The following is a 26,769-nucleotide window of genomic DNA, read 5'->3' as shown; positions in this document are numbered from 1 at the left end:
GGAGCCCTCCGTGGGCTAAACTCGGGAGCAGGAGCCCTCTGTGGGTTAATCTCAGGAACAGGAGCCCTCACTGGGCTAGACTCGGGAACAAGAGCCCTCACTGGGCTAAACTCGGGGATAGGAGCCCTCACTGGGCTAGACTCGGGGGCTGGAGCTGACACAGGAGCAAGCTCTGGGGCTGGAGCCGACACAGGAGCGTGCTCTGGGGCTGGAGTCGACACTGGAGCGAGCTCTGGGGCTGGAACCAACGCTGGAGCGAGCTCAGGGGTGGCCGGTGGGCCTGACTTCAGAGCGGCCGGCGGGCTTGTGGGAGCCGCGGCCGGCGGGCGTGACAACGACGCGGCGAAGCGTGCGGCGGTTTCCATGCCGCGGGGGAAAGACAGGAAAACAAAAGAAAACACTTTCAAAAAATGAAAAACAAAATGGGGAGAAGGAGCGCCGCTTACTACTGTCATGGGACCAATGTTCTGTCACGATTCACACAGAGAACACAGGAACGAAGGAGCGAGGAGACGAGGAGTAAAGCAAATTCCAAAGACTTTAATAAACACAAAGCTGGGAACACGGGAAATCACCGAGAACACAAAAAAACATATAACAGCGGATGGGAAACGAGGGGCATAACACACTTTAAATACACAGTAACTAATTAAACACAGCTGGAACCAATAGAACAAAATAGAGACAGGAACAGGAAAAAACAAATATGGGCATAATAATCAAACTGGAGCACGTGGGGGAGGAAAACATAACACAAGACATGGAACAGAGTCTGACACAGAGTGCCCGACATTAGTAATTTGCATAGAGCACGCTCAAACCATATTTAGAGCGTTTTGTTATTCTCAGCAAATGTATGACTCTCTTTAAGGCAGGATCCTCAAGCAACACCAAGTGTGCTGTCCTTTAAACCGGATCAAACACAATGAACACCGTTTATACAGACCAGATCTCATGAATGAGCCATACTTATGATTATCTGTGTTTGTCCATCTACATCTTGGATGGCCTGAAGGTGAGTACATTTTCAGCTAATTTTCATTTTCATATTCAGACTTAGATGTAGATGAGTTTGTTTCTTCATCTGAACAGATTTGAAGAAATGTAGCATTCCATCACTTGCTCACCAATGGATCATCTGCAGTGAATGGGTGCCGTTGGAATGACAGTCCAGTCCAAACAGCTGATAAAAACATCACAATAATCCACAAGGGTAACACTTTAGATTAGCGAACACATTCACTATTAAGAGTTTTCCCCTCAATAAACTCCCAATTTGATGCTTATTAATACTGTAGTTAGTAAGGTAGTTGTTAAGTTTAGGTATGGGGTAGGGTTAAGGGATCTAAAATATGGTCATGCAGAATAAGGCAATAATATGTGCTTTGTAATTATTAATAAACAACCAATATGCTTCTAATATGCACGCTAATAAGCAAATAGTTCATAGTGAGAACTGGTTAATTAAAATAATTACCTCCAGTGTAACTCCAGTCCATCAATTAACATCTTATGAAGCCAAAAGCTGCATGTTTGTAAGAAACAAATCCAGCATTATGCAGTTTTTAACTTCAGACTGCTGCTTCTGGCTAAATAGATTGAGTCCTCTAGCCATTATATTTCTTTATCCAGTGAAAAAGTCTGAATCAGGAGAGAAATATGCACAGCTCAAGCACCGTTTACAAGAGAAAACAGTCCAAAAGGATCCATTGGTGAGCAAGTGACGGAATGCTACATTTCTCCAAATCTGTTCTGGGAAAAAAAAAAAAACTTATCTACATATTGGATGGCCTAATGGCTTGAGAGTAAATTCTCAGCACCTTTTCATTTTTTTTTTTGTGAACTATTCCTTTAAGTTGGGACAGCAATAAACACTTTTACATTCAAAAATTTATGCAACTCACTTTTTTCATGTAATGACAGAATATTCATGACTATGAATATTATCAGGGCTGTTACTTTGCTGCATGTTGTTCTTAAAAATCCCTTTTAGCTAAGATTATATTCACAATATTACAAGGGTTTTAGAAGATCTCACTGAAATGAAGAGCTGATAATGTAGTACTTTTTTTAAATCTTTTTTTTTAAATCAACATCCATGTTTGCTGTGGCTCTTACTTATAAAGGCTGTCGGGCTCCAGGCACTTGAATATGAGAGAGTAGATCATACTGTGAGGATGTTCTCCACTTCTGCGTCCCGCTACTACACATGAGGAACCCAGACCCGATAAAAGATCATCCATGAGGCTCAGAACCTCTCCTGAGAAACACAGAAATGAAGAGAAGAGATCAGTATGATAATTCAGCAACTAACTAAATACATTTTAATTTCAGTTTTAGTTATTTTAGTACTTTAGTACTAAAAGAAAATGAGAAAATATGCCTTGGCAAATACCCAAAATAAAACAAGTTTACATTTTATGCTATTTTTTTTAGTTAACATTTATTTTAAGTAAGATTGTATTTAACTTTAGTTTTAGTTAATGATAATAATACTGCAGCTGACTCCTGAAACTTTAAAAAAATCTGTGAAAGTGTGCAATTTCAAGGCGTGTTTTTATTTGGTACATACAGTCTATAATTTCAGTGCATACATAATTAAAACAGCAATCACAATATTATCATAAACAATACATATTGCACAACCCTATTATAATAAGGACAAAAAAAACATAATAAAAGTAGTCCTAAAGACAAACACTTTCATGTGATTTTCACTTTTAGTTGAATTGTCACCATTTAGTTTCATTTAATAAAATGAGAACATTTGCTTATGCACTTTACGGAGTAAATAAAATCATAAAGGTTAGAAAAATGTGAGGATAATTTGTTTCCTGTAAATAGCAATTTAACAAACAAAAAAATTATACACAGACATTTGCTAAAACCAGTTCCCAGCACGACCTATGAGGCAAAGCGGACACGAAAAAAGCAAGCAGCAAAAACAACATTTGACACCTCCAATTTTAGCAACTCTGGAGCTAGACGAACATGCGTCGTAGGCTCACATCAGTTTTTAACACGTTCCAAAATACATATCAAAATGGCAGAACGTGTCTGGGTTGTGCATCCCAAGGGAACAGTAAAAAATGGGCAACAGAGGGGAGGTCTAGAAAGGGGGGATTGAACGAACGAATGATTTAGCCACTTTCCCAGAAAGCACATTGTATGTAAGGGAAGCTTCCCGCTCACATTCCAACACCTCAAGAGTGCCCAAGCCAAGATGTCTTTTTATAAGGTCTCAAAACCCTTTGCTTTTACTTTGTGGCCCCCACGTCTCAAGAAGTTCTGTATATTTTGAAACTTGACAGTCATGAAATGGAAAACAACAGAATGGTAACTCCACTTATAACCGCAAAAGGTCCGTGTTGAATAATCCCAATGATGGAATGCCCTTAAATGCATGCATATTTTCCTCTCGTCCAAGAGGCCCACGATACAATGTTTCTCCAATGCCTCCCTTGAAGTTGACCGTCAAAACAAAGGATAGTAAATATTCCAGTGTGCCATGTGCTAAAAGGTTGTGTGAGGCCGTGATGACAGAAAACATAGACTGCTGCAACTAAAAATTACTTTTTTTATTTGTGACCCTGGACCACAAAATCAGTCGTAAGTCGCTGGGGTATATTTGTAGCAATAGCCAAAAATACATTGTATGGGTCAAACTTAATGATTTTTCATTTATGCCAAAAATCATTAGAATATTAAGTAAAGATCATGTTCCATGAAGATATTTTGTAAATTTACTACTGTAAATATATTAAAACTTAATTTGATTTTTTTGCACCCTCAGATTCCAGATTTTCAAATAGTTATATCTCGGCCAAATATTGTCCTATCCTAACATACATCAATGGAAAGCATATTTATTCAGCTTTCAGGTGATGTATAAATCTCAATTTCGAAACATTTACCCTTATGACTGGTTTTGTGGTCCAGGATCACATTATAAGCCACATTATTCTATATTTATAAAATTCATTAATTAATACAGCAGTTCAAATTGAAATGTCTGGTAGGCTAAATCACGCTAAAACATTAAGCTCGGTATCGTGTTTAAAAACCCTCATCCGTCCCTCGGGTCATTTTGACCCAAAACAAATTTTTAAAGATTGTTTAACAATCGAGCGTTAATCGTTATGGTATGGTTATGAACCGGGAATACATGAAAAAAAAATTGAGTGAATTCGAGCAGTTTAAGTGGGTGCTATAAAAAAAGTATCAAAAGTGTCATTTTGACCCCCCACTGGAAAAGCATGGAATTTACGAAAAAACTGTGGATTTTTTGTATTTAATTTTTTTGTCACACTTGAGCATGGAGCACACACAAAAATGTTTTGAGTCGATTCGAAGATTCTATGTGGGTGTAATGAAAAAAGTAACAAAAGTGTCCCTCGTGGGTCATTTTGACCCGGCCATAGGAATGAATGGAATGGCCGAAAAAAACAGCATTTTTTTAATTTATTTGATTTTTTTTTACTATATACAATCTGACACAATCCAGAAAAGATCATACCCAAACAAAAGGGCTGAGACTGCAGAATGTCCTCAATGCACAAAAGACTCACATACCCACACACACAGGCACACACACACACACACACACACAAACACACACATGGCACACACACTCCCATTGAATCACATTATAGCATGTATGATGTTTCTGCTGGGAAATGACTGTCATTTTGATTTTTTTTTTTGACTTAACACAGTTAAATTTGAGTGATGGGGTGGAGACCAATGAGTTTATATCATATTTATATTTTTACATTTACCTTTTATGTTTATTACATATTTATGAAACTGTATTAATATGCATGCGTTTGGATTCAAATTCAGTATCAATGTATTTTTTTTTTTACAAAATATATATTTTTTTATATTTTGATATATATCTGAAAGCCTTGAGATGTATCTGAAAGCTTAATGAAGCCTCAAGTTGGTGTAGTTTTAAAGATTTCACTTGTTTGGCTCATTTAAGAATCTCCATGTGATTCAATAGGTCCCTCTAGTGGCTGTAATCATAAAATGCAATTTTATGTCATTTTCCCCCACCAGATGGCATCAGAGAAACTCAATAACCTAGGTCCTGATGGATCATCATGTTTAAAGTATAAATATGCAGAAATTGTGTCTTTCTTTGTTTTTTGGTGAAAAAAATGTATAAACATATGCTCATTTTCATAAAAATATCCAGAATTTAATGTGAATAAAATAAAAACCACCAAAAAAAGAATACAAAAACCTACATAAAAAATAGAAAAAGAAAAAAAGTATATATATATATATTTATATATATATGGACCAATATAAGCTTTCTGGACCAAAAATAAAATTTTTGTCATTTTTGGCCTTCGGGTCATTTTGACCCGCTAGGGACACTTTTGTTATAGGTTCGGGAGGGACGGATGAGGGTTAATAATAACATACCACCTATACTAAACCTAACCAACAGTGATAACAGAAACAAACATGAGATAAAAACACATCTGCTAAAGCAACCATGCCATTTATCTTGCTTCTACAAATCTTTGAGCTCTCTAGTAGTGACTTGTATTTCACCGGACTTGTAGCTGAGTGAGGATGCGTTACAGAGAAAGCTTACTTCATCAGAAAAGCCATATGTAACGGAGCTGGTTATGAGATGCAAATGTCAAAATGTATTAGTTTACAACCATGCACTATGGTAAAAGTGTTTTGAGCTTCAAGGAACCACTTGAAAATAAGTCTTAATCGATAATTTGCCCCTTAATTATAATTTCTGTGAAATGCAATAAAAGTTGCATTGAATTTAATGTACAGGTACATTTTCGTACCTGTATCAGAAGTTTATCAGAAAATTATCATCAAGAAAAACAAAATCATAAAATAAATGTTAACTTGTAAGAGGAAGGAAGACCAACACATGCACTCATCTGAACATAGTAATCATAGTACATTTATAGTAATTACAATAGTCCCTTTCCTGTTATGGCTTTCAGAAAACAAACAAACAAACAAACAAACAAATAAATAAATAAATGTTACATTTAGAAAAATCATTACTTGAAACTAAATAAAGATTAACTGAAAAAAGAAAACATTTTATTTCAGCTAACTGTCAAAGCAACATTTCTCATTTCATTTAGTTTAAGTTAAAGTGCTAAAAACACTTATTAAAACTACATCGACTTGTAGAAGAAAAAACTGACAAAAGCATACAACTATTTTTGCAAAATTGATCAAACTAAATAAAATTAAAGTAATAATAATAATAAAAACAGAAAATATCAACAAAAACTATTATAGTATATCAATGATAGTAAAACAACACTGGTAAGCACTAAATCCTTTTTTTTTTATAAAAACAAATACAGAGTCATATGATACAGAATCATGCGGTACCTACTACATTCAATTACAACTGCAATCTTGCAGCTGGGATTATTTTACAAATCTATAAATCCAGCAGAACCACACTTGACATGTACACATATTTGGTTAGGAAAAAAAAAAAAAAAAACGACAACATGAAAGTATGGCCTTTTTTCAAGAGCAGCCAGCTCTGTCTTCAGGCTCTTGAATTATGTAAACACGAGCTGTTATGATTTTACCGTATGTGTGGCCCTGGCCTGAATTATATGGGAAGAATTTATGGAACATATCTGCAGTTGGTCCGTTTGCTTGAACCCGTGCACCCAGAAGAGGCCACCTGTTTTGCGTTAAACGTTAATTGTATCGAAAGTGCCGTATAGCGATGCCATGCGCACACAGAAGCATCTCCCCTGCAGCACGGGCCTCAATAAGCTAAGTGACACTTTTAAAGTGGTCTTGCTCTAAAATAAATACAACTGCCAGAGAACAAGGCAGCAGGGTTTTCTTGCATCGTCCAGGAACCACGTGAGACCTGTTCAGTTTGTTTCCTCGCACTATTAGCAGTGACAAGAGGTCAAGAAGTGCTTAAGATTGACTATCTATATTACGCCGCCTGGCTCTCGGTCCATTTCCCTCACATTGACACAAAAATGAGAGGAATGCACGAGCGGAGCCAGATTTCACAGGCCCCCTGACAGCTTTAAGCTGAGAGAATGTGCAAAAGTGAAGGGAAATAAAAGGCTTTGATAGGTACGGCAGAAGGCAGGGAGAAGAAAAGTCTGTTTGATGTTTGATGTTTCTGCATGAGGTTTGGCTCGAAATGCTATCTTTTTATGTTTTGATAATCAGAATAAATCAATAGTCCGGTCCGTGACTGGGAAAAAGGAAAGTGGCCACCCATGGGGCTGTTTCGGGGGGTCTCTAGTAATTATAACATACTCCAGCAATCCTAAAGGAAAAAAAAAAAAAAAGTAAAAAGAAGTCAACAAGCCCCAGAAAGGAAATCTACGTGCACGTCCAAAATGATCACCCACATCTGCTTTGGTGCTTAGGACCTGGACGAATTAAGGCTGAGACGTGCATGCTATATCTGACACGACTTACATTTACACAGTGGAGCGATTACTGTCCAGACTGAGAATCTGCAGTCTACGCTTGAAGATCTGACATCGGGTTTGACAGTGTCGGAATCTCAATGTAAAGCCCAGGTCTTCGGCGCACGTGTTCGGCATATAAACCTCTTTGCTGCCGCTCTTCCGTTCACTGCACACAGTGCAACGGATCCCTTGGGCTTGTGTGTGTGGACAACAATGTTGCATGAGTTGCATGTTTCCAAATGTTTGTATGTCCATATGGAGCAGTGCGGGCACTTTAAGGTGGGCTGGTACAAACCTTCCTCCATGTACTCTCAGAACAAAATGTGCAAAAAATGTACCTTTTGGGGTACGACAGCTTGACACTGGGGCAGTACCCTCAAAAAGACACCTTTGTACATCTTTACACCTAAAGGGTTTATAATAATACCGTAGGAGTACATATTATTACTGTACGGGTACCTACTGCTACTACTACTCTAAGGTACTAGTATGCACCCTTTAGGGGTAAATAAGGTACAAAGGTGTCCCTTTCATAGCATTCGACAACATTTTAAAATAACATTTTAAAATATTTGCATTACTTGATGTTTTCCTAAGTTCATACATGGCAATGTCCTGCTCTTGAAGTGTTACTCACTCATTTGGCTCTTTGTGAAATAATTGGATGCAAATCGCCTTATTATGCAATTCTTGGATGGGTTTGAGGAAGGTGAGCAAAACCGTAAGCTTCCACATCTGCAGTGATTAATGAAAGTAAATAAATAAATAAACATCAAATAAGCATACACCATATTGGCAAAAAAACTATGTAAAAAAACGTCTCAGGTTACGTATGTAACCATGGTTCCCTGAGTAGGGAACGAGACACTGCCTCCTCTAGGGGTCACTATGAGGAACGCCTCGACGTGACCCGTGTCTGAAGCATACATTCAAAACAACAACAACAACACGTTGGTCGGCGACAGCCTATGACTTTACTACCAGTGCGACCACAGTATAAAGAGGCGCTGGGAGAACACGTCATCAGCTTCTTCGTCTGAAGCTTGCGTCCGAAGCATGGCAAGGAAACTAGAGGACACAGTGTCTCGTTCCCTACTCAGGGAACCATGGTTACATACGTAACCTGAGACGTTCCCTGTCAAGGGAACTTCGAACTGTGTCCTCTAGGGTTCGCTATGGGGAACGGTATACCCACGCCACCATGCTGAGGGGAGTGCATGCCAAACCACAGGCGAGCACTAAGTACCAACTCTACCAAAGCTTCAAGGGAGTTGGCCCTGGGACAGTTAGACGGCTGTCAGGGACATTATCCCCTATGGCCAAAGGCCTAAGCTACATACCCCATAAACGTACCTGTTAGGAAACAGACCCCTAGTAGCAACACCCTGTTAAAGTAGGTATCCTGAGGATACATAGGTAGAGTGGTGCCCAAGGTGAAACCGGGGCCTGACCGACTCAAAGAAAGGGCACAAAGCCACAGCGCGTAACCCCTACCATAGCAGAACGCAAAATGCTTGATGTGCGAACTTACCACAGCGTGAATTTTAGGAAGTGCACAGAGTCTTCGCGTGCGCACATACCATAACATGAATTTTAAAGATACCATTGCTAAGGGGCCCTAGAGACTGTTCACCAGACAGACCTAGAGACCTTATGTGACTGTGGCACTCTGAGGGAGCAGTCCATAACATACACAGAGCGCACATAGATGGAAATGGCGCATCCCATAGAATAATATGTCTAAGAAGTCACCAACTCATCCTCATGGTCATAATGCTGGTCTGGCTAGCAGTAAGTTACCTAGCTGAGGGAGCATAACACCCACCTCTCAGCCGAGAGGGGGCTCAACCTACAGGATGTTCGTAGAAATCCTGAAGGGTAAGCGGACTGCAAGCTTAGCCAAAAAACTCAGTGAATCGCTCAGAAGGAAACAGCATGCTCATAAATAACCCTCTACAGTGAGGGGAGCAATGCTGACTAGATTAAAGGCATTGTAACCCCAATCCAGCCTCGTGCTCTCTACCCAATAGAGAGCATGGGTCCTGCTTTAACCAGACCCGTAGAGCCTGGAAACAACAGGGCCCAAACATGCATTTTTTTTTCACCCTGCTCGGAATGTATCAACAGAGATACATTAGTTGAGTGGAGCCCAAGGCGAGTACCGGGGCCTAAGCCAACTCAGAGAAAGGGAACGAGGCTGACAGCGCGTAACCCTTACCATACAGGATTTTAGAAAGTGCATAGAGTGCTTTGCGTGCACACTTACCACAATGTGGATTTTAGAAAGTGAAAAAGCTAAAAGAAGCTAAGCGTGTGCACTTACCATAGCATGGATTTAGAAAGATTCCGAAGCATCTGCTCACAGCCAGGGTAGAGGACCTAACTCTCGAGTCGCGAGGAGGACTCACCCAGTCTGCCCAGGACTGGCGAGCTCAAAGGGACCCTCCCGCAATGAGGGCGGTGAGCTGTTTCTCCTCAGAGCCAGAGCACTCAGGAAGGGTTTCCGCAGAAACACCGCCCACTCATACCCCAGGGAACCCAGTGCACTCAGACCCACTCCACAGAGGGTTGACCCACTGGCTCACTATGATGGCAGTATGGCGCAACTTGCGGACTGCAGAGTGGAGTAAAGCCGCTCGACGCCTCAGCGTGAGGAGCTCCATTCAGAGAAAGAATATCCTGACACAGGAAGCCCCTCAGGGTGAACATGGGTATGGCGTCCCAGTCAGGTCAGCCAAAGAGGCATAAGCCCAGCTTGGACGTCCAGGAGGGGGGGCATCTCACAAAGCATACACTCTGGAGAGCTCACCTGAAAGAAGGACCTGCAGATCCCAGAATTGCGGTGCTGTACTGGGGACCTGATGACCAAGAAGGCTCCCACAGATGCCTAACGACTTGGCCACATGATCCAGGAAGCATGAAGCCGGAAACAGGGCTAACTTCCAGTCTGGATCCAGTATCGACGAGTGAGGTCATCACCGTAAAAGTCGATAGCCAAGGTTCTGAGTCCAGCAGAGGGGGTGCTCACCGAGGACCTACCCTAGAAAAGGACAGAAACACACAGGTCCCAGAAACACCACCATGGTTACCGCGCCTGAGCTCCGTTCAAGAAGTGAAGCCCGAAGAAGCCTCGAGTCCAGACCATCAGTAAGGTGGTTACTATGTAAGACACGGAACCAATCAAAACATAATAGGTCCAGCATAAGAGACTGCAGTGCAGGTGTAGGAGGTTCCTACCTGACCTCGGTCAGGTGGAGTTGATGGTGGTTACAGGGGAATTTAGGAAGGGGAAGATGAGGGCAGATGTTAAACCCCCCGAGGGAGGTGAGTAGATGTTTAGGTCTTACTCTGGTCCGGACGAGAGCGTTGAGAATGCCTCGTCTGGATCACCTCCCTCAGGTCTTGCCTACCTCCCTTTGACCCGCACTTCCTCCTAGCCCCACCCGCAGAGGAGGGGCATGAGTCATGACACTAGCCTTCTGTGCCTGTCTCTGATCCTCAGACCGAGACGGGCCAGGACCCCTGCATTGTTCGGGCTCAGACCTGGACCTTCATGGAATGAAGGTTTTGAAGGCCGCTGAGCGCGCCTTCGCCTCCCTAAACTTCTCGACCACCGTCTCGACGGAGGTACCAAAAAAGTTCGGAAGGCGAAACCGGAGGATCGAGAAGAAAGCCCCTCTCTTTCTTCCCGATATCTGCCAGGTTCACCCGCAGATGTCTCTCCGTTACTACTATGGCCGCCATAGATCTTCCCATAGCAGAGGCAGCCTACTTAGTAGCACAGACAGCAAGATCCGTGGTGCGGCGCAGCTCAGCTACCTCATCAGGGGAAAGGCCCTCCCCTTTATCCAGGTCTTTCATCAGATCAGCCTGGTATGCCTGAAGCACCGCCATTGTGTGCAACGAAGCGGCAGCTTGACCTGCTGTTGCATATGCCCTGCCATTTAAGCGAGATGTATCCTGAAGGGGCATAGATGGCAAGGAGGGAGCCATGACAGAGGATGTCTCACCTACAGGGAGATGTTGGCATAACTCGAATGCTGGAACCTGTGGATGCTGGAGGAAAATGGCCTCTTCCATTCCTTCTCGATCTCCGTATGGAGATCAGGAAGAAAAGGAAGGCTCACTTGAGCTGGGGGGCTATGGTCAGAAAGATAACACTCGTCGAGACAACCTTGCGGCGCCATCTTCCTGGCCTGCTTCCACGGCAAGTCAAGCCTCGCTGTGGCGCGTTCCATAACCTCCAAAAGCTCATCATACGCAGGGCAGGAGGATTGGGAGGGCTCAGTCTCAACTTCTTCGCCCCCCTCAGACATATCCTGCTCTTCCTGGGCAGAACCCAGCAGAGCACTGGCCGCTGGATCAGATGATGTTAGGGAAATCACATCAACATCATCATCATCATCCAGCAGCTCCCCCTTGTCCGCGGCCAACGAGCACGAGAGGGAAAACCCCTCTTTAAACTCATCGGCCAGATCCACCTGCGACCCCCACAAACTCATTCTCCTCCGTGCCTCAGCAGCTGCGGGTCCTGAACCACGGGGAGCAGACGGCTGCGCCTCTTTCCTCGAAAAGAGAGACAGACGAGAGCGGAGCTTTTTCATTGAAAAACGCTTGCAGTGGACGCAGATTGCCCCCTCGAGGACATTGCATGTGGCTCTTCGCCCAAACAAACGACACAAAGATCATGTGTGTCATCAGGTGTCAGATAACGCAGACACGGATCCACACAACTCCTAAACGTCTTGCTAGTGCTCGCCATAACAAGGGAAGAAAATATTGTTCTTACTACCGGAATGCATGCTTCAAACAAAACAGTCACTTGAAGACGAAGAAGAGGATGATGTGTTCTCCAGGCACCTCCTTATACTGTGGTCGCACTGGTAGTGACGTCATAGGCTGTCGCAGGCCAACGTGTTTTGTTTTAAATGTATGCTTCAGACACGAGACACGACGAGGCATTCCCCATAGCGACCCCTAGAGGACGCAGTTCGACGCCTGGAATTTTGAGTTTTAATAGTCTAATAAATCAACGTGCGTGCACTCGGCGTGTGATTTAGTGAAATATCCTACTTGATAATGTCAGATCACACATCATTACAACAACACTTACCATATAATCGCAGACAATGCTGTATCGCACACCCCAGACTCGACTTGAGTGGAAAATGAATCATCCGCGGTTGTGCGCGCACTTGTTTGCACATGAGCAAAGGTGTTTTTTAAACGCCAGACCACAGATTCGTGAAACCTGCTTTTCTGCAGTCCGTGTTCTTCTGAATTCTGACTTTTTTGTAGTAAGTAACGAATATGCTTCGGGGAAATGTATCGGAGTAAAAGTATACATTTTAATTAGGAAATGTAGTGGAGTAAAAGTAAAAGTTGGCTAAAATATAAAAACTCAAGTAAAGTACAGATACTCCAAAAAATACTTAAGTACTGTAACAAAGTATTATTACTTTGTTACGTTATACCTCTGGTGAAAAACAAAGTATAAAAAGAATATGGGTGATGTACTCTGCTGTCGTGACCTTTTTGTGGCTGCCAAGTTTCAGCTTTAGAAGCACACAACATCCAATGAGTGATGCTTGCTTGCTTTAAAGGGGTCATATGATGTGATTTCAAGTTTTCCTTTCTCTTTGGAGTGTTACAAGCTCTTGGTGCATAAAGAAGATCTGTAAAGTTGCAAAGACTAAAGTCTCAAATCCAAAGAGATATTCTTTATAAAAGTTAAGAGTCAACCACGCCCTCGGGAAGAGTACTGAAAAAATATACGCAAGTAAAAGTACCATTACCTTCCAAAAAATGCAGTGCGAGTAGAGTAAAAGTACTTGTCCAAATAAACTACTTGAGTAAGAGTAAAAGAGTAGCCTATTTAAAAGTACTCATGACGCGCTCAAACTCATCAAAAGTCAACAAGTTCCACAAGCAACAACACTTATCCAAGTGACCGCCGCAGAACGCACGTGAGAGAGGCAGCGCAGATCGCGCGTCACATAAGTGAGTGGGTACACCAAATACACAAAATAATGATCTTTAAAATAGCATCATATGACCCCTTTAACGTAACCGCTAATCTAAACCTAATACTGTTAACAAAAGCAAATGTGAGATAAAAAAGAAAGAAAACTCATCTATTGAAGCAACCATGACATTTTAGCTTGCTTTTATGGAACTTTGAGCTTCTTTGTTGATTGTCGTGACTTTTGTTTCATGGGACACGTATATGACCACTCTACATTACAAGTGCAATGCTGTACCGGGTGTGCTACTAAGCATGTTTACTGCATCAGACAAGCCAAACATATGGAGCTGGTTATGAGATACAAATGTCAAAATGTACTAGTTTTCAAATCACTGGCACTATGGTAAATGTTTTGAGGTCATCACGTTGTATTGTGCAAGGATCTGTAGAAAACATTTTGTGGAAAGGAATAAAAAGGAATAAGTTGTTAGTGTTTCACTGCCTCTAGAGTTTCTTTCAGATGAAAACTGCAGTGCATTGTATGTTTGGGTATTTTTACAGAGTGTTTACAGTGAACCTGGGTTGAAAATGACTGTTATTTAATGAGCAATAAACTGCAATTATCAACATGGTGTTAGCAAACATTATAATTTGTCTAAACAAAATCCAAACTACGATAAATGCTGAGCAGAATGTCTTTGGAGACACATTTACATACACATGTATTATTATGTAGAAAATACTGGCACTCTCTACATCAGTGCATCTTTGCTGATGAGAATGGGTTTAGATTGTAAGGGTTGAATTATTTATTTAAATATATGTATTTATTTTTGCTAATTAACATAATTCCAATGCTTAAGTCCGCCAATTTAATGTAAGAGTTTGCCCTCAAATATAAGGCTAAATAAGAAAAAAAGGCCCTTGTCCCTTATTTTGCCACACTGAAATTGGCAATAGCCATACCAATACCCCTGCTGTGCTAAAGAACAGCCTGGCAGGACAGACATTACCTCAGCTAACCCCTATTGGTTAACACTCTCTCCTTGCCGGGGTTCTGCAGGCAGGAACACCATGTCCATGCTAGCTGTTTGCTTTCATGCATTAAGAGCAGAGGAGGTACAACTTTATCATGGGTATGTGAGAACTGCCAGTACAGTACACACCACTACACATGCAATATCTGAAGTGTCTGCGTGTTTCAGTTGTATATTCAAAGTAAATCATGTGTCAGCCATAGCTGGTTGGAATGTGTCAACACTGAAAATCTCAAGGAAAAGGTTTTATTTTAGAGATAAACTAGTGAGGTAATCGTAGCTGTCAAGCAAGTCTGGGGTTAATACACAAACTCTTTGTCGATTCCAAAGCAAGATGGCAAAAGAGACAAATTAAATGTAAATTCACAGTATGCTACAGCAATTAACAAAACCAGAAGAGGTGTCACAACTTGGTTGTTAAAAGCACACAAAGACGAAGATAAGGTTCTTCAATAATCCACACTGAAAATGATCCAGGGCAGGCAAACCAAACATATACATATGTTTACACATATGGGTGATGTATTCTGCTTTCAATTTCAACAGATAATCATTTATGCACATAACCGGTCAACCAGATTCACAAATAATATGTTGTATGTCTTATATATATGCTTGACGTGTTCCTGTAATCGGTGCAAGTTTAACCAATGTGGTATAACACCTTTTAGTAATTAAGATAAAATTGCCTGTGGCCCCCAATTTACTAAATCCGCCCTTTTTTATAAGAAGTTATTAAAACCTGCAGAAATACTCCCCACAAACAGCATGTGATTCATGCATGATAAGGAACAGTATGGGGCGTGGCTAAACCCCGCAGCCACCACCGGATTGGACAACGACCTGTGGGCTGGACAAAAGTCAGCATGCTTAAAAATGGACACAAAGCCCTCTTACGCTCTCGCTCGCTCTCGACACTTCGCGATCTTCAAAGAACTTAAAGCCTTGCAAACTCAAGACTTTTAGCAGAACTGCTCAAGCCTCGTCGTCATCAAGAAAGCAACCAATCCAACGAGGGCTTCCCCAAAAGGACCTAAGAGCTTACAAATTATCATAATTGTATTGACCTGTGGCCAGGGAAAATACCCATAATCAGATGGTTAAGATACATGAACATTAACGGCTCGCTGGACGACCGTTGATAAGGTGTAAACCATTAAAATTTGAAATCAGTTCTAATCAGGTGGACTTCGAATTTTCAGATTCGAGTCCTTTCAAAACCTGAATGAATTAATAATAATTAATTCCCTAAGAAACGTAATCAGACATTACAGCGGGTATCATGTCAGAGGCAGCCAGATCAAGAGTCGTACATATCAAACATGTTTGATATTTACGATTTGAGTTCGGGGATGCTCCATCTTGATCGGGAGCAGTTAAATAATCGTAATGGCACCACACAAGCCGCGAAACCGCATATCAGTTTAAACGGCACATGAACCATCTCTTCCTCTTTACTAGTTTTAGCATGAAATAAACATGAATGAGCATCAGAAGGTATCTTGTTTCAACTGCGGAAAGACGTCAGTACACACCATTTTTCAAGTTCAAGTCCACCAACGTTAATCTACTCTCCTGTCTGGTTTGTTTGTCTGACAAAAATGGCAGATTCTGCGTTATCATTGGTCAGATCACCTGTCAATCAAGTTCCCTGCGAAGGGTCAGTTCTGACTGTATTTTTTTACGATTCCAAGTGTATATCACACAATTTTAAGCTCAAGTCTCACTATTAAGACTTGTCTGAGACAATTGTTTTTATTCAAAATTGCAAGTTTATAATGCACAATTCTGACTGCATTTCTCAAAATTTTAATCAGAATTCAGAGTTTGTGTCTCACAATTTTGAATTAACATCTCAAGAAGTTTAGACTTTTCCCCCCTCAGAAATACGAGTTTATAACTCACAAAACAGGTTCATTTCTAACAATTCTGATCTCAGTGACAGTTCATAGTCTTTTGCCATAGTTTGCTAGCACCCTGTTCTTGACAAAAAACTGTAAATTCTTAGGTTGTTTTGCATTCACTAGATATTTTGGTTCAACCACAGTGGGATCCACCCAACTGAGAGACTCATAACGGTGACAAAACTGTCAGAAGCAGTCATTGATGCTTAACACATGATAATATAAACCAAGGCTTTGAAACGCTTTTTTAGAGCATCTGTTTTTTCAGTATTAAGTAAAATAGATACTCTTATTTTTACTCTACGTTATGAGCTGTGTAAAAAAGTGAGAGTTTGGTTGATTTCAGCCCTTGAGAGTAGAAATGTGGTTTAACCAAAACAGTTGACTCAAGACTTGTGTTGAGGAATTACAGTTTGACAGTTTTTCTGGGTGTTTCCTAACAAAACCAATGCAAACATGTAGCCTCGATGATTGCAACATTGGTTATGCACACTTTGTGTGCTTCACAATGTAAAAATTACCATGGCAGTGCCAGCCCCAGTTGATTTGGTTCCGAAAAAGATGGAGGTCAGAAGAAATGCACAATGAAAAGAAAGGTGTGAACTGCCCCGTTATAGCATGTGAGGTCTCTCCACAGCATCAGGGAGTACCTGCGATCTTCCCAGGATTCTTTTAAGTGCCTGGTACCTATCAGACAGCTCTGTCGATATAAACAGGAACTGTGAACAGCCAGTTGAGATTAGCGGAGACATTCTATTACTGGAGAAACATATTGCGTGATGTTGAGTTAACACAGCGATTAAAACCTTGTCTCAGATGTTAGGTGACCTCTTGCTCGAGAAGGCAGGGAGGAAGCAAATCATGCTGAACTAAAGGAGCGAGGCTAGTACAAGTATTTTTCTCATTTATCCATGCTGGCCCATGATGGGAGTTATTCAAACCATCATCTGGGCTCATGCATCTTCCTCCTGCTGTAAAAGCTTTGCAGTGCTTTGTATGGCACCATAATGCTAAATTACTCTGCTATGCCATGTATGCAACAAGCTAATAAAAGTAAAAACCAAACTGCAATCATAATTCTGTGGTTAAAATTTTCATTTAGATTCGAAGGAATCATTGTAGTGCAAACACAACTCCGGTAAAAAAAAAAAAAAACTTGCTTCAAAGTGGATATGAGTCCTTCATATGTTTCTGTAACAACAGAGTGGCCAATACAATAGCTGGGAATGCAAAGCACAGGTCGTTTGTTCTCAATGAAGCCGCTACAGAGTCCGGGCCTTTCTTTCATCTCCTGAAGCAATGCTCTCTTTCTCATTAATGTCCACTGACATTTGCTGGTTTTACGCTCACTCGAGATCAGTGCAAGTTCAGAAAAGTCCAACTGCATTCAGTAGAGCAGACAAGAATAATAGAAGCACAACAGCACATTTCAGATGAGGGCTGCTCCATACGTTTCCCTCTGGCTACGTAAAGAAAGTTCACAGTGCAATGGAAACAATACACAAAATACATTTTTGGGATAATCTTCAATCTTTCTTGCCAGTGTGATCTCCTGAGTATTTGTGTGCATTTAAAGTAAAATTTGTTTGACCACATGTCCATTTGCATAAGTTTGCATAGACACTAAAACGTACAATATTGATCTACTGAGAGCATCTAAAATGCAAATGAGTTACGTATAAACAACTTTATAGACGTACTAATGTTTACAAATCCTTCATGGAGTAAATCGGTTAATTCTATTGTATTCATGAGATTATATTTTCAATAGCATTTACTAAATGCAATCGGCTCATTTATTTAATTTAAAATTTTAATATGTCATTATGTTATCTGGTGCCAACTTGTTTCTAAGCATTACATAATAGAGGCAATAAATGGATCAAAGTGACATTAAAGACTTATATATACTTATATAAAAATGATGAGACTGTAGCACTGGCAGTTATTCAGATTTACATAAACATACAGCCTTACACATAATTTGAGTTGTGAATGGCACATCAGGATTCCCAGCGAACACAAGAAAGAAAGAAGTCACACTGAATTTTGCTAAAATATTTTGCAGATGCCTAATGTAGTACCAAACATATATGGACGTAGTATTGATAGTATTGTGCTTTAACCTTTACTCTATGAGCAATGGCAATAGTGATGCTTGTCTTTTAGCATTCCAAAGAGCACAAGCAATCAGGCATTATGCCACAACCTCTACAGGGGGCTGCACTGCAGATCAACCATAAATCACTGTCTGAACATAAACACTGTGCTACAGGGCACAAAAACAGCATTTTATGATTAGAGCTGTCAAAGTTGTCTGCTGTACTCTTGTTAAACTGCCTCCACTCTCCATCATCAGCTCAACCTGGATAATTCCTTTTGATGGGAATTTCCAGAGGCCTATTGCACAAAGCCGGTTTTGGTTTTTACCCAGGTAAGTTCGAGTTTTCGGGCTCAAGAAGATGGGTTGGTTTTGAGCGGGTTTCATCACCATGGTAACTTATGCTACACAGCTACCCTGATCCGGAGCAGGTTTTATTCTGGTTTAGAGATCACAAACCCAAACTGAACCAATCAGCTGTGAGCAAAGTGACATATTTCTGATGCAATGAAGCCACTCTTCCATATATCTCACTACAAATTAAAGCAGTTTACAGTCAAGTAATTAATAGAGACAAAATTGCACGACTTTTGCAGCTACTTATATATTATATTTAGACTATATTAATTATAATTGTTTATAATTCATATCATATATTCATATGATTATTATATGAAGTGGCAATTAATTTTAAGCTTAGCATTTACATTATATATATATATATATATATATATAGACACGTTTTAATATATCCAATTTTTAAAATAACTAAACTTATATGTTTTCCTTTTTGAGTTCTGTGTGAAACTATATATAAATAAATTCAGTTGACTCCTCTGCCTTAAATGTTTGCTGCAGCAGAAGTGTTTATTCCTGCCTCTTAAATGCTTTTAAATTGATTCTTTTTTTTAATAACGACATCACTTAATCATCAGCAGAAAATTGAATTACGTTGACTCTCGCGAGAAGTGAATCCAACTGACGCTTGATGCTCTGCTGATGCTTTCGACGTTCCGTGTGATTGGCTGTTTGCTGCAAGTGTCACACTTTCAGGTGCACACACTCCAAAGTTAAAGGTGGGGTATGTTTTTTTTTCAAAAATCGGGCCGAGTACCAAAACAAACTTGTAGCCAATCAGCAGTAAGGGGCGTGTCTACTAATGATGGGTACGAGAGAGCTCTCAGTGCACAGGACGGACATTAGCCGAGCCGAGCGACGACAGAAAGATAGAGATGGCAGATAAAATATAAAAAGAGGAAAACGTCTGCGGAACAAAAGAAGGCTTATGATAAGGCAAGAAGTAGGACCCGTGTAAATATCAGATCAGCTTTCCAGCGCTGGAGAGAACTCAAGGAGCGGGAAGGCCCAGACATCAGACGCCGAGGTAGCTTTGTTTCTTCTCGATAGGTGAGTAACATTGGTTTTGCTTTGTTTCACAGAACTAATATATGCTGGCTTTTGCTTGAATATGCTCGTGTGTCATGTTCGCTTGTTTGTTCATCTGCAATCGTATTGTCATTCCCTTCAGCTATGTATGTGTGGGGCAGAGCTATCAAAATAGGGGCGAGACCCTTTTTGGGGTAGGAGCGTGTTTGTTTTGATGATTTGAAATCTCAACATTGGCTACCAGAAATCACTTACCCCACCTTTAATCACAAACTCTGGATCAAATTCCACATTTACAGAGAACGTTTATATTGAGCTTTGTGAGCCCGATGAACCTGATCTAAATCAGGTTGGATTTGTTTGGATTTGTCAACTATAAACATTCTCTGAAACTCTGAGTTTGTTCAGCTAGCTTCATGCAACAGGCTACAGGAGATTTGTGTTACGATGTATGCAGGGCATATTTTATTTGCCTCTTTGTCGCCATCTCTGTTTGAAACCTGCAATTGCAGTTATTTGCGGAATTATCATCTTTATGTGGTTTGTGCATCGTCACGGCTTCTCAGCGTGGATGAATCAAATGTTTTGAGGAGTATGTGTAGCTGTCAGTCACTGCACTGGTGTGGATATTCACAGTACTTCAGAATCACAGATTCTACATCTTGGAATTATGACTCAAATAAGAATTTTCACTGGAAAATGTCATCTGAACAACATTGAAAAAAATTAATCTGGGTGGATGTAAATGTTACAATTAAATCTGTGATATTAACAATACAATGTTAAGTTTTTGTCTTTACATTCATATATCTAGTTTTGAATTAATCTGCATTTGTTCAAAATACAAGACAATGTGCATTTTTTTCCTTTACAAAATGTATCTAAGTAATCCCAACCAATCTTCTTAGGTACACACACACAACAAACAATAACCTTGTTTCATTTACTCAATATAAAACAATTACCCTACTTCCCTTGTGTTTCGTTGGTCTGGTTTGGAAACCCCGCACATTCCAAACGAAGAGGAACACGCGGACTGAACAAGGTAAGAATAAAGTTACCAAAGTAAGGTTAGATGTTTGGTACATTACCATAGTCTTTAGTTTTCGAATTGTTGTACAAAAAGGCTTTACATTTAATTTGAAGATACCGTTGTTGTACGTGGATTTACTTTTAATTGTAATTTAGCAAGTGACGATTGTTCGTGTAATTTGAAGCTAACGTTAGCATGCGGTTATGAAATAAGGCATGTAGTGTAAGCCAAGCACGTGGATTTTTAGAGTAGGTTAAAGGATAGCATCGGTTTTTTTCAACCTGGATCCCATTTCCCTATGTTTTTGTGTTTAAAAACTGATGGGAACAACAATCTTTTAAATTGTTCCAACATTAAGCAAGACCGCTGCAACCTTCAATTTACGTCGTCAAAACTTGCTTGTTTTGCCACTGACTAATGTCGCAAGCGCGAGGTATTGCTTTCCCGCTGCAGTCACACCACTCTCTGCATCTGCTCTGTTCAGCGAGCAGCACATTCCGTTGACGGGTAAGCAGTTGACATAGTGGTGAATGAGCTGCACATGTGCACGCAAAGTTGCCATGGAACAGTCACTTATCTGATTCTCCTTTGTTTTATATTTAAAAAATTTATTTTGTCCATTTTGATTTCTATTCATCTCGTGCACTTATCACTTATATTACTTACTATCACAGGGCTTTAGTTAATTCCATTTTCCGAACTCTTTGAGCACGGATTAGGAGACGTGATGGCGTCATGAATATGCTAATTGACGCATGATGCCATCGAGCGACATTTAGTGACTTTTTGGACAGGCTTGAGATACTTTCCCTTGTTGCAAAATAGTTGGCAACACTGTTGACTGCGTCCGTTAACGCTCTTAGTACAAAAGTGCTCAGAAATATTTATTTCTTCTTACGTGACCATATTCCTTCCTTCTGGATGACGTCCTGTACACTTCCTCGTTTTACACGTGAAACGAAGGTAATAAACACACGATTACGATAGTATATGGTTTGTGTGATTTTTGTGCGATTTTCATATCAATAATGGAATAATATTATAAGTGCAAATCAGGTACATATTAAACTGCATATAAAAGGATAATGCATTTCAACAACATTATATATGACTAAAATCCACATTAGATCGCAATCGTAAGTTAATACAAACACTCGATGGTGGTTTAAAGTGAGTTTTAAAGTAAAAGCATTATCAACTTTTAAATTGTGTTAGCTTATTGCTATTCGTAGCTTTAATGCACTTCGCGCCAGGAGCTATTCTATTCCACAAACTAATTTGTTAAAAAATACATAGAATTTGCCTTTTTTTTATTATATATGTATTTTTTAAAAGTTTTAATTATTTAAAAAAGCGAAGAAAAAAATGTAGTGTTGATTGGCAAGCCATAATGCCAGAATAAAGCCCTAATAATGCGAATTTCAGAGCGGTTTCTGGTTAAACAAAAAGGATTTTACACTTTAACAGGTCTATCTCTGTAGAGATCCTTTCCATAAAGTTGTCAGACACTTATAATAGTCTGAACCTGTCAATTGCAAAAACAGCACTTTTAGTGCACTGTAATTGACGATGCACATTTGCCCTAGGATTACATATATGTAGGCTACATTCAACAAACTAACCAGCTACTGTATAAAAAATAAAAATAAAATAGGAAATGTACAGAAGCACACAGGATAGCTGGATAAAGAGTGCAAATTACAATGGGATGTGCAATGTGTGCATATTGAGAGCGTGTGAATGTGCAATCAGATGTAGGTTCTCCTTGCAGAGAGTCATATAGAATTATTGCAGGTAGGAATGGCTGGCAGGAATAGGTAGGATTACATTTACAGAGAACGTTTATATTGAGCTTTGTGAGCCCGATGAACCTGATCTAAATCAGGTTGGATTTGTTTGGATTTGTCAACTATAAACATTCTCTGAAACTCTGAGTTTGTTCAGCTAGCTTCATGCAACAGGCTACAGGAGATTTGTGTTACGATGTATGCAGGGCATATTTTATTTGCCTCTTTGTCGCCATCTCTGTTTGAAACCTGCAATTGCAGTTATTTGCGGAATTATCATCTTTATGTGGTTTGTGCATCGTCACGGCTTCTCAGCGTGGATGAATCAAATGTTTTGAGGAGTATGTGTAGCTGTCAGTCACTGCACTGGTGTGGATATTCACAGTACTTCAGAATCACAGATTCTACATCTTGGAATTATGACTCAAATAAGAATTTTCACTGGAAAATGTCATCTGAACAACATTGAAAAAAATTAATCTGGGTGGATGTAAATGTTACAATTAAATCTGTGATATTAACAATACAATGTTAAGTTTTTGTCTTTACATTCATATATCTAGTTTTGAATTAATCTGCATTTGTTCAAAATACAAGACAATGTGCATTTTTTCCCTTTACAAAATGTATCTAAGTATGCAAAAAAAGTTTCCTGGAGAAACATGCATTCAGGTTGCCAATACAGTGACCTGCCATGGCACCACTTACTCAGTGGGAATGATTTTGCCGTATGGATCCACTGGAGGGCTTTCAGATTTTGTTGAACTGAATCTAATCCTTATTGTGCACAGCCGCCCTGTATTTGTTGTCAAGTGTCTACACTCATGGTACAGTGAGCACCTTAGGGCTTTTGAATTGGAATCCACCAGACAGTCCAGTGACAGTCCTTGAGTCTATTAAATTTCACGGGATCTGAAACAAATGCAAAACAGTACCCGAAAATGTCACCCAGAGGCCTCATATAAGTGTTAGAAAGTTAGCTGCAGATAAAACTGGAAAAAAGCAAAGAAATCTGAGGTTAACTATCTCCCGCCTCTCCCTCAAGGCGAAACTGATGCATCCCTTTGCCAGACGTCGGACCACCTAAATGTTGTTCTTTGTGTATTTCTATGGTTACTTTATCTATTGTAATCTGTTTCTCTTTCTCTGTGCCTCTAATTCTTTTCTCTCAGTATCTAATGATATTTGTCCATCTCTCTCTGTCTCTTTGGCAGATTGAGGAGGAATTCCGAAGGATAACACTGAAGCCACTACAGTCCACTTTCCTAGGGAAGTTGGACCAGTACACACCTAAATTGTTGAGTCTATACAGGAGGAAGGGAGGAGCTGTAGGGAAGAAACTTGATGAGACCCTTGACATTATAAATGAGGCATGTACTTTTAATATTATAGCAGTTAGTTTAATGTTGTAACATTCTGATATCTGTACTGAAGAAAATCTCATATTTCATATGTTTGTAGGACAACAACATTGAATCCCGAAGATAAACTGTGATCAGAGGTCTCATTATCTACCTTGGTGAAAAGACGGATAAGTTAATAAAGGACTACCAGGTAAAGAAAATATATTTCAGCCCTCTCACTTGTTATGAATGCATACTGAAGGATTCTCAAATTAATTTCTTGATTTATGTATACACTGCTCTCTCCACAGAAATATTTTTCAATTCACACAAGATAGTTATTATAGTACAAAGTATACAAATATATTCAAATTCAAATTTACCACAGCAACCACGTAATCCCACCCAGATTTCTGTTTAGATGGAGAGTAAAGACCTATATGCATTTTGCTAATTAGAAAATTTGAGTACATGTAACTTAAAAATAAACTAACAAATTTGGAAAAACAAAGTAGATCCCACTTGAAATTTGGAACATGGAAATTAAAAAATTAAGTTGAATTCAATAAAAAATACACATTTAGAACTCTTAAAGTTATGTAGATCACACACACAAAAAAATGACTAAAGAAATACTAAAATTAAGTTTTTTATGTGTAAACATTCTTTCAACAGACAGAAAAATTAAGTAGTTTTTACAAAGACTAGTCTTGTTTGATCTACATAATAAATTTATGCAACAAAATTCATCATATGTTTTAAGTAAATCGAGCAGAAAATTTTTATCAGTGAAGTAAATAACATCTCTGGTACTTTTATTCTGACCAACTGGGGGGGGGGTCGGCTTTGTCGACCAAAATTTTATTAGTCGCAGAAAAAAAAATCCACATTGGTGAAGTCACGTAGTCCGTGAAGCAGACAGATCGTTAACGGCTGGTCTTTGCGGTAATGTAGTACATCGGGCAGGACATCCAAACGCTTGCCTATCATTCATCAATCTCAAACATGTCTTATCATCTGAAATATGTAAGTAGCAGCAACTTTACATGGCCGGAAAAAGTAGAAAAATGTGCGCTATTCAAGTGTCTGTGCGGAGTGTGGAAGCAGAAGAATAGCGCGCTCGCTGCAGGACAGATGGAGGCGCCAGTGTGGTCCCTTGCTCTTAAAATACTCCGTCATTTTTGGTCATACAGATAAGAGTAATACATCTTTCAAATCTGTAAAGACTCTACGTTTACGTGTGTGGACTCACAATAACAACAAAACATTGCGCTTTTGTATAATAATGAAAGCAAACTGGATGCGCTTTCTGCCGTCTCGGTCTCTGTGAACTTGAGCGCTAAACTCCGAAACTCTGTGTATGCTTGCCTTACAGACAAAAAAAAAAATAATAATAAAGGGGGTCTGAATACTTTCCGTACCCACTGTATATATAGAGAGAGAGAGAGAGAAATGTCTACTTTCAAATGAACCAATTCGAATGGAAAACAAGCATTCTTAGATTATGTACTCCGTATGAAACCTGCATACGGATGCATCCACTACTGCGGAGATGACGAGTCAGTGTCGCCGACTTCATCTCTTAAACCGAGAACACAGAAAGCACTAGTTTATCCATAAGTTATTAAAATTTTAATGCAGCCTCCTTACTGTTTTTCCTTGACACATTCATAATTATTACTTCTGCGGTGCGCTGTGGCAAGCTTTATGCGTGCACTTGAGCGCCTATTAGGCTACGTAGGCGATTAAAGGTTCATTATTATGATTTAAATGGTTTAAAAAAAACGTGCGATTAGTCGACTAATGCTACAAATTCGACCAGAAAAATCTTTAGTCGAGGGCAGCCCTATATTACAATATACTGTGCTACCATTGATGATTATATCCAACGATCGCTTAGCTCATATCACATCAAACCATGCAAATTATTATTATTGTTGTACTTTGTTCTCAAAATGTTAATGTTAACAACATCAGCATTGCGTGACTACATGTATTTAGTGTGTATTAGTGTTACCTGTAGACTGCTGGTGACTACGGGTCAATCTCAAGTATCACTGATGATTGTCGCATGGACCTTTCTGGATTACAATCCGCCATCAAAATTATACATTTAATTATTCCAGCTGCTATGAGAAAAGGCTATTAATGATCCGCCACCCGCAGCATCCTCACGTGCAATATAGCCTGTTAGCCAGGACTCTTTACCGTTGTAAATTGGGCTAAGGCAAGGAGATATTTTTGAACACTGGCTGGTTATGTACTTGCCCAAAAATTTATTTTGGATCATTTTGAACCAAAAAAAGTTACGGACTACAACTTTAAAGAAAGCTTTCTATTAAAAGTGCACTGGACAGATAGTATACTTTAACACGTAGATTAGATTGATAGAACATAATAATATGCATATACATTTATGTATTTACTGTATGCATGCATTTGACAATTATTGTTTTAAAATATTGAATATATGACAATTATTGTTTTTAAAATATTGAATATATGGACTATAAATCATACACGAAATTTACTTACAGTTTGTACTTTTGTTGACAATTTTAACAAATTAAATGTAAATCTAAGTAAATATTTGAGAAATGATGAAGGTATTTACGAAGCTATATAATGCACTTTATAAAGAGTATTACACATTAAGCCATAATATCCTGATTTCATGTTGTTATGATTATCTAAGAACAGCACTTATGAATTTCTCTTCATTATTACCATATAAACCAAGATAATTACCATTATATATA

At 39.5% G+C, this 26,769-nt stretch overlaps 1 protein-coding gene across 1 annotated transcript in view; it reads right to left on the bottom strand.

Moving 5' to 3' along the window:
* The window catches only part of astn2 (astrotactin 2), a 539,680-nt gene that overhangs the window by 43,908 nt on the left and 469,003 nt on the right, over positions 1 to 26,769 (bottom strand). Inside the window, exon 20 of the mRNA XM_016552240.1 lies at positions 2,119 to 2,260. Coding sequence (XP_016407726.1) covers positions 2,119 to 2,260 — 142 coding nt within the window. The remainder of the gene's footprint in view (positions 1 to 2,118; positions 2,261 to 26,769) is intronic.

The sequence above is a fragment of the Sinocyclocheilus rhinocerous genome, unplaced genomic scaffold (assembly GCF_001515625.1).
Source record: "Sinocyclocheilus rhinocerous isolate Xijiao unplaced genomic scaffold, SAMN03320098_v1.1 scaffold285, whole genome shotgun sequence".
Classification (NCBI taxonomy): domain Eukaryota; kingdom Metazoa; phylum Chordata; class Actinopteri; order Cypriniformes; family Cyprinidae; genus Sinocyclocheilus; species Sinocyclocheilus rhinocerous.
This window is presented reverse-complemented; position numbering and strand designations above follow the sequence as displayed.